The 12,829-nt window shown below is 52.7% G+C and overlaps 4 protein-coding genes across 4 annotated transcripts; 2 read left to right on the top strand and 2 right to left on the bottom strand.

Moving 5' to 3' along the window:
• Positions 1-996: 996 nt before the first annotated feature.
• Positions 997-2,196, bottom strand: GLRG_08558 (D-isomer specific 2-hydroxyacid dehydrogenase; the record flags this gene model as incomplete). Its single annotated transcript, XM_008099458.1, has 2 exons — positions 997-1,883; positions 1,998-2,196. The coding sequence occupies 2 exons, from the start codon at positions 2,194-2,196 to the stop codon at positions 997-999; spliced, it is 1,086 nt and encodes a 361-aa protein (XP_008097649.1).
• A 2,540-nt stretch (positions 2,197-4,736) lies between these two features.
• Positions 4,737-5,093, top strand: GLRG_08557 (uncharacterized protein; the record flags this gene model as incomplete). Its single annotated transcript, XM_008099457.1, has 1 exon — positions 4,737-5,093. The coding sequence occupies one exon, from the start codon at positions 4,737-4,739 to the stop codon at positions 5,091-5,093; it is 357 nt and encodes a 118-aa protein (XP_008097648.1).
• A 2,842-nt stretch (positions 5,094-7,935) lies between these two features.
• Positions 7,936-9,835, top strand: GLRG_08556 (POT family protein; the record flags this gene model as incomplete). The annotated part of the gene is made up of 2 exons (XM_008099456.1): positions 7,936-8,393; positions 8,449-9,835. 2 exons carry the CDS (start codon positions 7,936-7,938, stop codon positions 9,833-9,835), a joined length of 1,845 nt encoding a protein of 614 aa, XP_008097647.1.
• A 944-nt stretch (positions 9,836-10,779) lies between these two features.
• GLRG_08555 (uncharacterized protein) lies at positions 10,780-11,355 on the bottom strand (the record flags this gene model as incomplete). The annotated part of the gene is made up of 1 exon (XM_008099455.1): positions 10,780-11,355. The coding sequence occupies one exon, from the start codon at positions 11,353-11,355 to the stop codon at positions 10,780-10,782; it is 576 nt and encodes a 191-aa protein (XP_008097646.1).
• Between the last annotated feature and the right edge of the window lie 1,474 nt (positions 11,356-12,829).

The following is a 12,829-nucleotide window of genomic DNA, read 5'->3' as shown; positions in this document are numbered from 1 at the left end:
GTTTCACAAGAGACATTTCTACCAATCAGCATCTGCACTTTGTCCCGCCGACAATTGGCACAGTGGCAAGAAAGCGATGCTCATCATCGGGTAATGAGGTGGGTGATCAGAACCAAGAGGGCCAGGGGATTGTTTTGCTTAGTTCTACGTACTGGATAACAAGCGTGTGCCGATCAGATTCTCACATATATTAGGAGAGGTGGGCTCTCAGTCCGATCAGAGTGGTTATGAGCTGATCAGTGAATAGGCCTTCTGCATGGCTATCTTCTTATTGTCTATTCAGGAATGATTGTGCTAGTATAGCGTTTTATGACGTAAGCAGTAGCGAAAACCTAGGGAAGTTGAGGTTTAGTATCAAATATAAATACAAGTTCTCCAATGAATTGGAAGTGACTAGTACAACAGCTTCTAAAGAAGAGCGGGGATATACTTGCGATATGAAAAATAAATAATCTGTGTTAAACTTACTATACTGGTAGAATCAGACGCTACAAAGTCTTCCCAGTCTGAAAAGAACCGAAAGACGGAAAATCGATCAAATTAAGAAAACACAGCACATGGACTGTCTGCCATAATAAAAAAGGCCATTCAACAGGCGACAGTAAACAAGAACGAATTAAACAGATAGGGGGTGATATAAGGGGTGATCAAGATTGTAATAAGGGCAAATGAAAAACAAAAGAAGCGAATATTGTTATGTTCTGGCATATAAGAAAAGAAAGAAAGAACAGAAGGAGGAAAAGGGGGGGGGGGGGGGCAGGGGAGATAGCACGCCCAACTTAGAGGCGGATCCACGCTCTTCGACGGTTCGTTGCAAGTGTCGATGGGTATGTCAGGCACTGATCACATCCTCTATTCATACATTCGTAGAGACATCTTGGGTCCGCAAGGAGTAACATCACGATAACCTAGACGGGGTTGGAGTTTTGTTACATCTATGACAGTAGTTCATAACTACTATAGGCAACAAAAAACTCTGGCTATTGTCGACGCTATCTACGCCAGTACATTGGCGAGAACATCCCCCAACTGCCATCTCTTGATGTTGTCTACTTGCTGCTCATACCACTCACTCAACGCCTTCTCCTCAACATACCCCATGTGAGGCGTTAGCAGTACTCTGCTGCGCCCGTCTTGTCCCCAGTTCACCGTACGCCACTCGCTGTCCAATGGCAGCGGCTCGAGGTCGAAGACATCCAGAGCACAGCCCCGAATGCCACCTCTCTTCAGCACATCCAACAGGTCCTTCTCGACTACAATCGGCCCACGAGACGTGTTGACGAAAAACGCAGACTTCTTCATCCTGAAAAGGTCTTCGGCGCCGATGAGCCCCCGAGAGCGGTCGGAGAGCACCAGGTGAACACTGAGGACGTCGGCAATACTGAAAAGCTGGTGTCGACTGACGACCTTGAAGGTCTTCTCCCCATCAGGCCCCTCGACGGGCAAGCCCTCAGCCGCTGCCTTCTCATCGGCAGCTTCCTGCGTCAGGTTCGGGCTCCAGGCAATGATTTTCATGCCAAATGCCAAGTGCATGATCTTGGCCGTCGAGACACCGAGACGCCCCAGCCCCACGACGCCGAGTGTCTTGGCTGTTAGGCCGGTGGCGGGTTCGGTCTGCCACAGGCCCGACTTGACGGCCAGGTCATCACGGGCGATGTTCCGCGCCAGAGAGAGGATGAGTGTGACACAGTGCTCAGTCGTGCTGTTTGTGCCAGCCTGTTTACCAGTGGACCTTTCCGCAGTGCCAGCGACGGGGATGCCGCGCTCCTTGAAGGTGGGGAGGTCGAGGCTGTTGTTACGCAAGCCAGTTGTGAGAAGAAGTTTGAGATTGGGCAGCCTCGCGATGAGTTCTTTGGGGAATGGGGTACGTTCCCTCATAGTACCTTGTGCTACATGTTAGTCTATATGCCTTTTCCCTGCTGTACAACAAATGCAGACGGTGTACTGAAATGGTGATTGGATGCAACGACGGCAAATATGAGAAGAGGTGTGATTACAGATTACGTCGAAAGGCTCTAGCCTCGAGACCAAGGCATCCCTGACATGCTCAGGGGTTCCGGGGTGGTTGTAGGGCAGTAAGGTGTCCTTGAAGAAGGTTACATCGAAGAGCGACTTGTCCAGCTTGCTGAACCGGGGTTCCGAGATGCCCTGGTAATCATCCAGAACGGCGATCTTAAGCTGAGTGACTTGGACCATGGTTGCAAGGAGTCTAGACCCGGAAAGGCGCCTTATGGGGCTGCAGATGCGCGCGGCAGAATGGTTAACTGGCGTAGTGGTGCTGTTAGACGACTGAGTGGGATCTGCGAGCGAAACGGTGGATCAACGAGGGAGCTCTAGGCCGGCTCGGCAGGCTTGATGAAGCGTATCTAATCAGGTAATTACGGGAAGGCGATTGTGCAGACGCAGTCTTACTGGCATTCGATGCTGGTGGTTTCAAGCAGTTCAAGAGAAACGGGCTAATCAGAGAGGCAACAAGAGCTTTCAGTTAGTTTAGAGGCAGGTTTGATTTGGAGCGTGGTTGACTTGACGTCAGCTTGAGATGGTGGTGCGAACAAACTCCAGACGGCAGAATGAGGGGAACTGGATGACAGGACCGAGCCGGTTCCGGATTCCCGAACCTCGGCGAGCGGCGCAGTCCTCTGGCGGCCAGTGTCACATTTACTTCCCGGCACTAGATCATCCCTCCTCCGCTGTTGTTAGCGTCCTTGCGGTATCAACACTTTCTGGCTTATGAAAAGTGGTACCTCGGTCTCTGCCGGTATCAGACCTCGTTCGACACAGCGGCCCATGTATTGAATTATCTAATCATATCGACTCATAGAACTTGGACCGCGTTCTTATATCTATCTTCGATGCTTACGTACTCTTTGTCATCCACCGGCCCCCCCCCATGGGGACCACTGGGACTGTTTGGCAGACCACTTCCTGTTATGTGCTCCGAGTCGGTTCTCCATCTCACTGGCCAGACTTTACGGATACTAGTCATGGATAGCCCATGAAGCCCATCTGCCCATTCGGACTCTGGAGTAGCGATGGAGATTGCCCGGAAGCGAGTGGGGTTGACATTTACGTAGTAGACTACGGATAGTTTACTAACATACGGATACTATGTACCTATATAGTAGTGTAGGCTGGTCCTGACCAGCTCTCAAGTGCTGGACGACGCGGTTCAAGAACGTGGTTTTTTTTTTCTTTCCCCCCTTTTTTGGAATAGTCGTGAATGACGCCATCGCCCCTGCGCCCCCATCTGAAAAAATACCCTTTGCTAAATTATTTTGGCAGCTTCGCACGACGGACGACGAAAAGCGGTCAGTCAGTCCTTGGAAACATGTCCCGTTTTGCATCTGAGGCCCAGTTGGTGCTAACTGTCCCCCCTCTCTCTCCTTTGCCCCTTTACCTCCCGTCATTAGACCGGCGTGGGGGTACTAAGGATTAGGAACAGGTCTTAGATTCCCAGCCAAGCAAACGGAGGGATCATGGTCATTGATGCACAGTTATTAGTGTAATGAGTGACCTCAATTGCATAGCTACTCGTAGAGAGTGCCCTAGGATTGCCCCTAGCATTAGGCTTGAACGAGGAATAGCAAGCCCGGAATGATAGGAGGTATCCGCCGCTCACAGATGTAACGTGGTGTTCGTCGATCACAAGCTTTCCCACTATTATCGATTCCATGTCTCGGCCCAGTTCTCGGCGCTGCCGTGTACTCTTGGAGGCCGCTGCTCCAGCGTCCTTTCCGTCGCGGCGTCGCCTTGACTCGGTGCCAATACGCAGTAGGGGCCGGGAGCAGGGCTTTCAAGCTCTGTCAAGCTTTACCACGGCAAACCTCTGCCACCCACCCACCCCCTTCTTCCTCGGCGTCCATGCGAGTCGCAAGCTTGTCGATATAAGCAAAATCTAGGCAATGATTGGAGCGGCTGGGCAGAAGCTGGGCAAGCAGACGTCCCGATCATGTCACGTCTTACTGCCAAGTACCAAGAGGCCATCGTTTATGGTGTGGTCAGTGATCACTGTCTGTTTGAGATGAGGCACACGAGGATTTTCTAGGGCCAAATGTATTGCCTAAACTCTTGGACGCTACCTTCGGTATACCTAACATGGAATTCATCCTGGCATCCTCACCCTCACACCCATCCCGTCTGTCGGCGCCGGCTCCATCACTGTGCATGCGTTCGTCCCGAAGGGTAACTCACCTCACACACCCTTTGTGGCGTGCCAGTTGACCAGGGAGGGATCAATGGCCCAAACCATGGACGAGGGCGAGAGAATCTGATGAATTCAAGGGTTCATAAGAAAATGAGCGGCACGATTATCACTTCTCAGAAAGCATACAATGCGCACGAGAACCAGGGGGACAGCGAGTGAAGCCATCATCCTCTTGTTTGACACGCGCCAGGAATAGGCGTCCTGCGGCACAATGTTTGTGACTAGGCTCTCTGGAAGCGCCACCCCAGGCAAAGAAGCAACGCGACACATGCCTCTCCTGGAATCAACACGCTGACAGCCAAGATAAAGTCAGGCCAGTAAAGATGGTGCTCGTATGTTGCTTCCCATCTTCTCTCTAGATAAGCCGGTGAGATGTGCCTTTCATTCCCTCTCGCTCGTGTCCCGATCGAGACTCGCACACATCCAACCGCCGCCTCTGGCAATATCGCGACGATTAGCTGCGACATCCCAATTCCAACACACACACACACACACACACACACACACACACACACACACACACACACACACTATGAGCCGTGCGGCCAGCGCCGCCGTCACACACATTCGACAATCTGTCAAGCCATCCCATATTATGGGGTGGTGGAACTGGTTTCCGTCAAATCGACGCTTGCCTCGTCTGTGCCATCGCACGCACTGTTGGGCGGCGGCAAAGAGTTGTAGGCACGCGACGTTGCGACAGCAGCATGTGGGCTTTGGTTCCCCGGGGGGGGGGGGGGGTTCGGGCGAGGCGAAAATTGGCAGACATGCCTCGGCAGCGCGCTTTGCAAACTGCATGGCCAAGAACATAAGCAATGAACCAATGCTTGGAACATGCTGGCAACCGAGCCTTGGCCCTCGGCGGAAACGAGACATACACTACATCTAGGGGCACTTTCGAAGAGACGATCCCATTTGGACATGAAGCCAAGGCCTTCATGAATCCTTTCATTGTCTGTACATTGGTAAAAGGTATCTGTCGCCGTCTGGCGCTTGACGGAATTCCACCTCTCCCTCACAGTCCCTTGAAACCCCGTACTTCAGTTGCGGGCAATCTCATTATCTCTCGGAGTCTGGAAAACGTTGCCCAAGAATCCAGAACCTCTTGACTAAGAGAAAACCCTGAAGCGTGTGCACCCCCCCACTCTGTGCTAAACTACCTACCTAGCACCGTCTTAGACCGGGGACTCCCACATTCCCTCGACCCCCTCTAACCTGCACAATTTCGGCGGTATTCAGTGGAGATGGGGTCAGATATGAATCGCTCACCCGATTGGCCTTACCTTGCGAGCTTATCCAAAAGGACCTTCGAATGGGTCCGTTCCAAGAACTGCAGACAAAAATCCCCCGGGCCATATCTCCTAACCAGGGATGGTCCCCCTTTGCGGCCAACCAAGCAGGCGAAGGGCATAGTGTACATGGGCGGCGCAACATTAAGCTTATGGGCCATAGCAACGGCTCTTATCAATGGGGAGGGGCGGCGTTTGGTGACGACGCCACAAAGAACTACAACATTGGCCGCCAGGCATGCGGCATGTTACTCTTTCTGTGCGTCTGCGGATACAGAGACGGATACCCGAGCACGAGGGCTTGAGGTGCTGAAGCGCAGCTACGCATGGTGCGACTCGATGGCAACCTGGGGAAGGTCCAGGGAAGAAGAGCGAAGAGCTGCGTTGGTGTCGCATTAGCAGGGAGTGTGGTATGGAAGGGCATCACCAGGACCAAACGTGTCAACTTGTCGTGGTAGCGGACGACATCGTGATGCAAGGATGCGGTAACTATCGGCTCGCAAGTTCGACCTTACTATTCGAGACGGCTCATCCCTCAAGCCAAGGCCGCAGGCAGCCATTCGTCTATCGTTACGAGCTGCCGCCGCAAAGATCAACTTCCCACTCTTGCGCAGTTGCCGGACCTTGGCCAAGTGTATGGTATCATGCCACAGCGATGATGTCGAGTTGCGCCTTCACACCGTCCACTAATACCCAATGGATTTGTCTGGTTCGGTAGCGGCAGGACGTTGCATGACCGGACATGGCCAGTTGCGATCAGTGAGGCAAGCTAATCATCGGCAATCATTCCATGGTATGTGGCGCATCCGCGAATCAACGGCTTGGGGTAGCAGTCTCGGTTCGGTTATCACCAGCCAGCCAGCCCACTTGGATCCTTCATCCGTTGTTCTCGAAGCCGCGCCAGAAGCAGGTTAAAGCAGGAGGGACGCTAGGCAGCATTGGCAGGCTGATACTCTTCCGCGAACCGAGGAGGACGCCAATACGGGTAGGTAGCCATCTCCGTGTTGCACCATTACACCATCACAGAAGCCAACGAGCGCACGAGCTTCTCGTACCAACACAGTTACAGGAGTTAGGCCCGGCACACGCTCCAATGATAGCGCCGGAGCGAGCGCGGTGGCGGTAATGCCAAGGTCGATCAACGTTACCGCCGAGGTTGGTCGTAGTAAGTGTCGTTAAGCTCTCACCAACGCTGGGCCGATTTCCGCCATGGCCAGCAGGGCAGGGCAGAGTCCTGCAAGCTGCTGGATACTGAGTTGTTGGTCTAACTTGGCTATGTGGCCGGAATCTTCTACAGCGAGCTGCAAACCACAAATCCGTCAAACAGGAGTGTGCATGTGTTTATCGCGCCCGTCCGTAATCCGTTACCAACTTCAGACACAGATTGCAGTACCGGTACATGGCATGTAGCAACGTCGCCGCCTATTTGATACTGACGGTACCCCGATCCTTCGACCTGCCTAATTGGGACATTTGTCCTGGAGTCCATCCGTCACGGTCCATCAGGCCCATCGGGAGGGGTCCCATCGTCTCTCCCTGACTAGAGCTGGCCGTCATCCACAAATGGCTTCTGTCTCGGTCCAGCCTGCTTTCGCCAGTTGGATCGTGCGTTGCTATGGCTAGGTAGGTAGAGATAAGTCTCATTCGGCTTTCCCTGCATCCTACGTGCACCGCCCACCTCCGGCTCTGCTTCGACGGTCCCCCCCCCTGCGCCCACACCACGTCCGCCCGAACTCAGCGTCGTCTCCGACAGTGCTCATGCATATTAGTATCTATCCAAATCGGGTACTATGTACTATGTATCGTGTCGTGTGTCGTTGCTTTCCACTTTGCACCCGCTACCCACCTCAGGGGTAGCGTGAGCGAGAAGACCTACGATTAGGTATTAGTCCTTTTCGCCTCCCGTCCCGTGGCGATGGTTACGGTCAACGCGAGATCAACTTCCACTCCCGGCGGCGCCCCCCGCGCGCACACCTGCACAAGCATGGCACCAAGAATGCTGAGGAACCTTGTTGTCGTGGTTGGAGCAAACCTTGACCCCTCACCCGTTGATCGATTGGCCCGTCCCAAGCCATCCCATGTTGCCTTTTCCTGTCCGTGTGTGCTTGGCACGAGTCCATATCCATGACACATCCCTCCCTCCTGGCCTCCTCTCCACTTCCATGCGCTAGAGTAATCAACCCATGTCCATCTGTGTATCTGCGGATACCAACCAGCTGCCGGATGCAGTTGCAATGGACCTGCCTCGCTGCTGGGAAATAGCTGCTGGGGAATATAAAGCATCTGCTTCAACATGCTCTTCCGAGAACTCCCCCTTACCCCTTTCCCTTGCGATCAGCAGCCTTTCCAACCCAACGGCCAACAGCTCAGGTCCTCGTTCGACCCATTTGTCAATTGCTGTCAAAGACTCGTTAACTCGTGTCTCCCAACCCCGCTCTCACCATGAGTAACGCCGGAGGTCTGCAGGACGATGTCCTGGCCAAGGCCCACGTTCCCGCGGCCGCCGCCCAGGGCACTGAAAAGGAGATTCGCGGCTCTTTCGACGTTACTGCTGCCGCTGCCCCCTCTGCCGCTGACGACCAGTACTACGACTCCAAGTCCGACGACGAGTACCCGGACAAGCCTACGGAAGAGGAGCTCAACACCCTCCGCCGTGTCTCGGGCCCCATCCACTGGGGTATCTACACCATTGCCTTTGCTGAGCTTTGCGAGCGTTTCTCCTACTATGGCTCCTCCGTCCTCTACACCAACTTCGTCATGCGCCCCCTTCCGGAGGGCTCGACGACTGGTGCTACCTACGGCCGCGACGTTCCTGCCGGTGCGCTGGGTATGGGCCAAAGAGCCTCCCAGGGTATTTCTTTGGTGAACCAGTTCTGGGCTTACCTGGTCCCCCTCTTCGGGTATGTTTCTACCCTTAGCTATGTTTTTGAATATGCAAACTGACTATTTGCGCAGTGGCTGGCTGGCCGACTCTAAGCTTGGTCGCTACAAGGTCATTCACATCGCCATTGCTGTCTCGACCATTGCCCACATCATTCTCGTCATTTCCGCCGCCCCTAGCGTCCTCTCCCAGGGCAAGGTCGCCTTTGCCCCCTTCTTCATCGGTCTCTTCACACTGTGCTGCGGTACCGGTCTCTTCAAGGCCAACATCTCTCCCCTGCTTGCTGAGCAGAACAAGGACACCCGCATGCGCGTCGAGGTCCAGAAGGGCGAGCGCGTCATCGTTGACCCCGCCGTCACCAACAGCCGTATCTTCCTGTGGTTCTACTTCGCCATCAACTGTGGTGCTGTCAGTGGCCAGATCTCCATGGTCTTCGTCGAGAAGTACCACAGCTTCTGGCTGGCATTCCTTCTGCCCACCATCCTCTTCATCATCTGCCCTGTCGTCCTCTTCATGAACAAGAAGAACTACCACCTCACTCCCCCCACCGGCTCCGTTCTCGAGAAGTTCTTCCAGATGTCCGGTTTCGCTGCCAAGCGCTCCGGTGGTATCACCAAGCTGAACTGGGAGAACGCCAAGCCCAGCAACGTCCCCGTTGCTGAGCGCCCTGGCTGGTTGACTTATGACGACGCCTGGGTTGACGAAGTTCGCCGTGGTCTGATGGCCTGCAAGGTCTTCCTTTTCCTGCCTGTCTTCTTCCTCGCCTACAACCAGATGACCAACAACCTGACCTCGCAGGCTGGTTCCATGATTCTCGGTGGTGCCCCCAACGACGTTATCCAGAACCTGAACCCTCTGTCTATCATCATTATGATTCCTATCCTGGACCACTTGATCTACCCGGGTTTCCGCAAGATGGGCTTCAACTTCACCCCCATCAAGCGTATGACCACTGGTTTCTTCTTTGCCGCCGCCTCCATGGTTGCTGCTGCTGTCATGCAGCACTACATCTACAAGATGTCTCCCTGCAACGAATACGCCACCCTCTGCGAAGAACCTGCCCCGATCAACGTTTGGGCTCAGTGTCTCCCCTACGTCCTCATTGGTCTTGCCGAGATCTTCACCAATGTCACCTCGTACGAGTACGCCTTCTCCAAGGCCCCTGAGAACATGAAGTCCCTCGTCATGTCCGTCAACCTGTTCATGAGTGCTGTCTCTGCCGCTATCGGCCAGGCGTTCACCCCTCTCTCTGAGGACCCTCTCCTGGTTTGGAACTACGGTTCCGTTGCCATCATTGCCTTGGTTGGTGGTATTGCTTTCTGGTTCTGCTTCAACCACCTGGACGCTGAGGAGGATGAGCTCAACTTGCTCAAGAAGACCAAGTTCCTTGGCTCCAACCAGCCCACTGCTGCTTCTGCTCAGGGAGACGCCAACGCCACTCAGGTTGCTGAGAAGGTCTAATTCTGTCGTCATACCACCATGTCTTGCGTCCAACTCCCACACTAGTGGGTGTGATCCTAGTTGGCTATAATTATTTCCCGCGTCAAATGATTCCCCGGCCGATGGTCTTGCAGACCAGTTGCCAATCTCTTAGCTAGATGCGTGCACATAGAAATGCACATAATGAAATGCATATTTCACAAAATCGCTCAGTCTTCAATTCAACTACGTGACTCGAGCCTATTTATTGAATATTCATCACTGCGGGTTTGCCCTCACAAGCTCAAAGACTGCGACACAGACTTTGGACCTCTGGAAGGGCAAAATCTTTGTGCGGCAATGCCTGATCGAACCACAGTTAAACTAACTTGTGGTTTCCTTGAGGTCCTGGTTTCTTTAAAAGTCGAAACATCCACCCTGAAACTAAGACTTTTCTTCTGCATCAAATTACCATTGGTGGCGTGGACAGTGCCTTCTAAACTATCTTGTCCTCTGATCAAATAGCATGATTGCTCCGAACTAAAAAATATTGAAAGCGTGCAGGGGAACAGGACTCCGGCAGTGCAGTGCGCGGCGTACTAGCAATGAACACCCTCTAAAAAAGCACAAGATTTCTCGCCTACCCAGCCTCAAATAGCACCAGTCACCAATCAGAGCAAACGGACTCATCAGGGCATCTTCGGAGGGTGAGGTAGGTGAGGGCTCCCAAAGTTCTTGTTATCACATGCAACTGTAGAAGTCCAGGTCTGATCTGGATACCTCGCCTCACTCCATTCATGCTGTAAGAGTGTTTATACACATGAGATATGACCCGATGTTATTCCTTTTACGAAGCATTGTGTAATAGATTTGCTATTTCAGCCAGGCCTTCCTTATTCTTCAATCTGAAGGTACGCCAAGATTTCATGTTGTAATATTGGCCCGACTGCGTGGGGCCTTCTTTCGTTGCAGTTCCTCAAATGCCTTTATAGCTTTGCTGGAAGTCGGCCATTCTGCTGTGCTGTCCACGTAGAAATGAGATCCACCAACGTGGGCGACAAGGTGTCATAGGTCTCTAGCCCAACTGATTTGAACTTGCGCCGCACTCCATCAGTACCCTTGGGATTGAACCCTTGTTCAATTATAGACGACACAAAAGCCGCAAACTGAGGCTCCTGCCACCCCTTTTGATCCGACAACTCAACGTGGACGAAGTCCAAGCCTTTGAACGGGTGAGGCTTCTCAATGCGGCCGTACATATGAACTCCGCACTCCTTGCAGGCATTTCGGAGAATGACTGCCGAGTCGTCGATGATGTGGAGCTTCTCTTCGTTGGCTGTTACTTTGACCTGCTCCCTAGGAATAACGCCGACGACGGAGAAGAGGGAGCCAGCGGGCTTCCAGCATTTCGAGCATCCACAAGCGTGGTTGTGGGCAACATTGCCTCCAAGCAGGACCTCCACTGGTTTGCTCCTACAATGACATCGTAGTGTGCCGCCAGAGAAGTTGGGATCTCCCTTGGTAATTCCGTTATCGATCAGCGGATGAAGAGTTGGAGCCATGGGGGATATAGATTGGACAAGTGAAAGCTCGGGCTCACAGACGAACAACGATTTGAGAACCTTGATAGTTTAAATTGATATATGTATAAAGTAAGGAGCCGCACTTTTATACCATGGTCACACCGTGAGTGTTGGGGCCGCTCTCCTCTACCAACGCCGCTGGGCGATTTGACGATACAAGTTCCCGAGTCATCCCCGAACACACCGGGCCGGGATCGTACACGATTCGATGACTTCCCCGCATTTCAATGTGGGATCCTGTCGGGCAAATGTTAAATTGAGCACGCAGCTGGGATAAACTTTCCCGTTTGGCTTAATCTTTGCGATGGCAGATCTATTCGTTGCTTCTGCGCGCACTCCCGGCCATCGGGCTCCGATCCGATTTGATGCTGCTAAAAATGAGAATACCCCACAAAGTGTTCTGTATGAACATCAACCCCTCCACTGTCGAGCCAAGATGCGTACCCCGCTCACCCGGCAAGATTAGACCTAACCCCGTGGCCCGAATGACGGAGATGTGTGTAAGGGAGCGACGTGAGCCAATGCTGTCGGCGTTAGGCATCAACGACAAGTGGTCTTGGTGGATAGGAATGTAGGGATGTCTAGAGACCGTGTGATTGAGCCCTTGACCTCGTCAAAAGGTGTGATCCTGACAGACTCGGGGGTTTTTAGGGAGTTTTCGGATAATCCAATGAGATCGAACCTGGACTCGAGCTTCTTAGTATACGATAAGTGACGGCGATGATTCACCTCATTAGCTGATCCTGATAGACTTGGAGAGATTTCGAGTATATCTACCTCGGGCACATATAGTAGGATGTTTCTATGTGCTATGCATGCTCACATTGCTTAAGACTAGTCTAGATTTTGACACATCGTGGTTATCTGTAAGCTCTATAGACACTTGGCCTAAGTAATCAATCTATTACCCCAGAATAACATAGTCAGCGTCACATCAGGAAATGTTTGTCAGCTGTGTCTTCACTTTCAACACCCACAACCTTATTTCAGTAGAAAGGGGCAATCAATCTTATTCTTCCCGTTTTACTCAACCATACATGCAGCAATAGCTACCATAAACGGTCGTAGAGGCACTTTTTGGGTAGGAAAGCGCATAGGAAAACGGCTTGACTATCTATGTGTGAGAAGAAATACGTATCTACGAGTGGGTCAGCCCGTGTGGGGCCAAACCGGATCAATATTTTCTCCAGCCCCCCGGAGAAATCTTGCGCGGGGCCCGCACGGTGCCGAAGGCATCACGACACATCCAAACCATGACTCGAATCCTAGGCCCTCGAGGCTACATTGTAAATCAATCTTCCTCACGATCACAGACTTGCATGCCATTACATCAAGCGATATACGAAGCACGCTTGAATAGTTTCGATAACCTGCTAGGATGATACAGATCTCGGTAGCAAAGCAGCTGCATAGGCGGATGGGATGGCTGCTCGTGGAGTCAATTCGAGAGGCG

This window comes from Colletotrichum graminicola, assembly GCF_000149035.1.
Source record: "Colletotrichum graminicola M1.001 genomic scaffold supercont1.42, whole genome shotgun sequence".
Classification (NCBI taxonomy): domain Eukaryota; kingdom Fungi; phylum Ascomycota; class Sordariomycetes; order Glomerellales; family Glomerellaceae; genus Colletotrichum; species Colletotrichum graminicola.
Note: the sequence above shows the minus strand (reverse complement) of the source record. Positions and strands in the feature narration are given on the sequence as shown.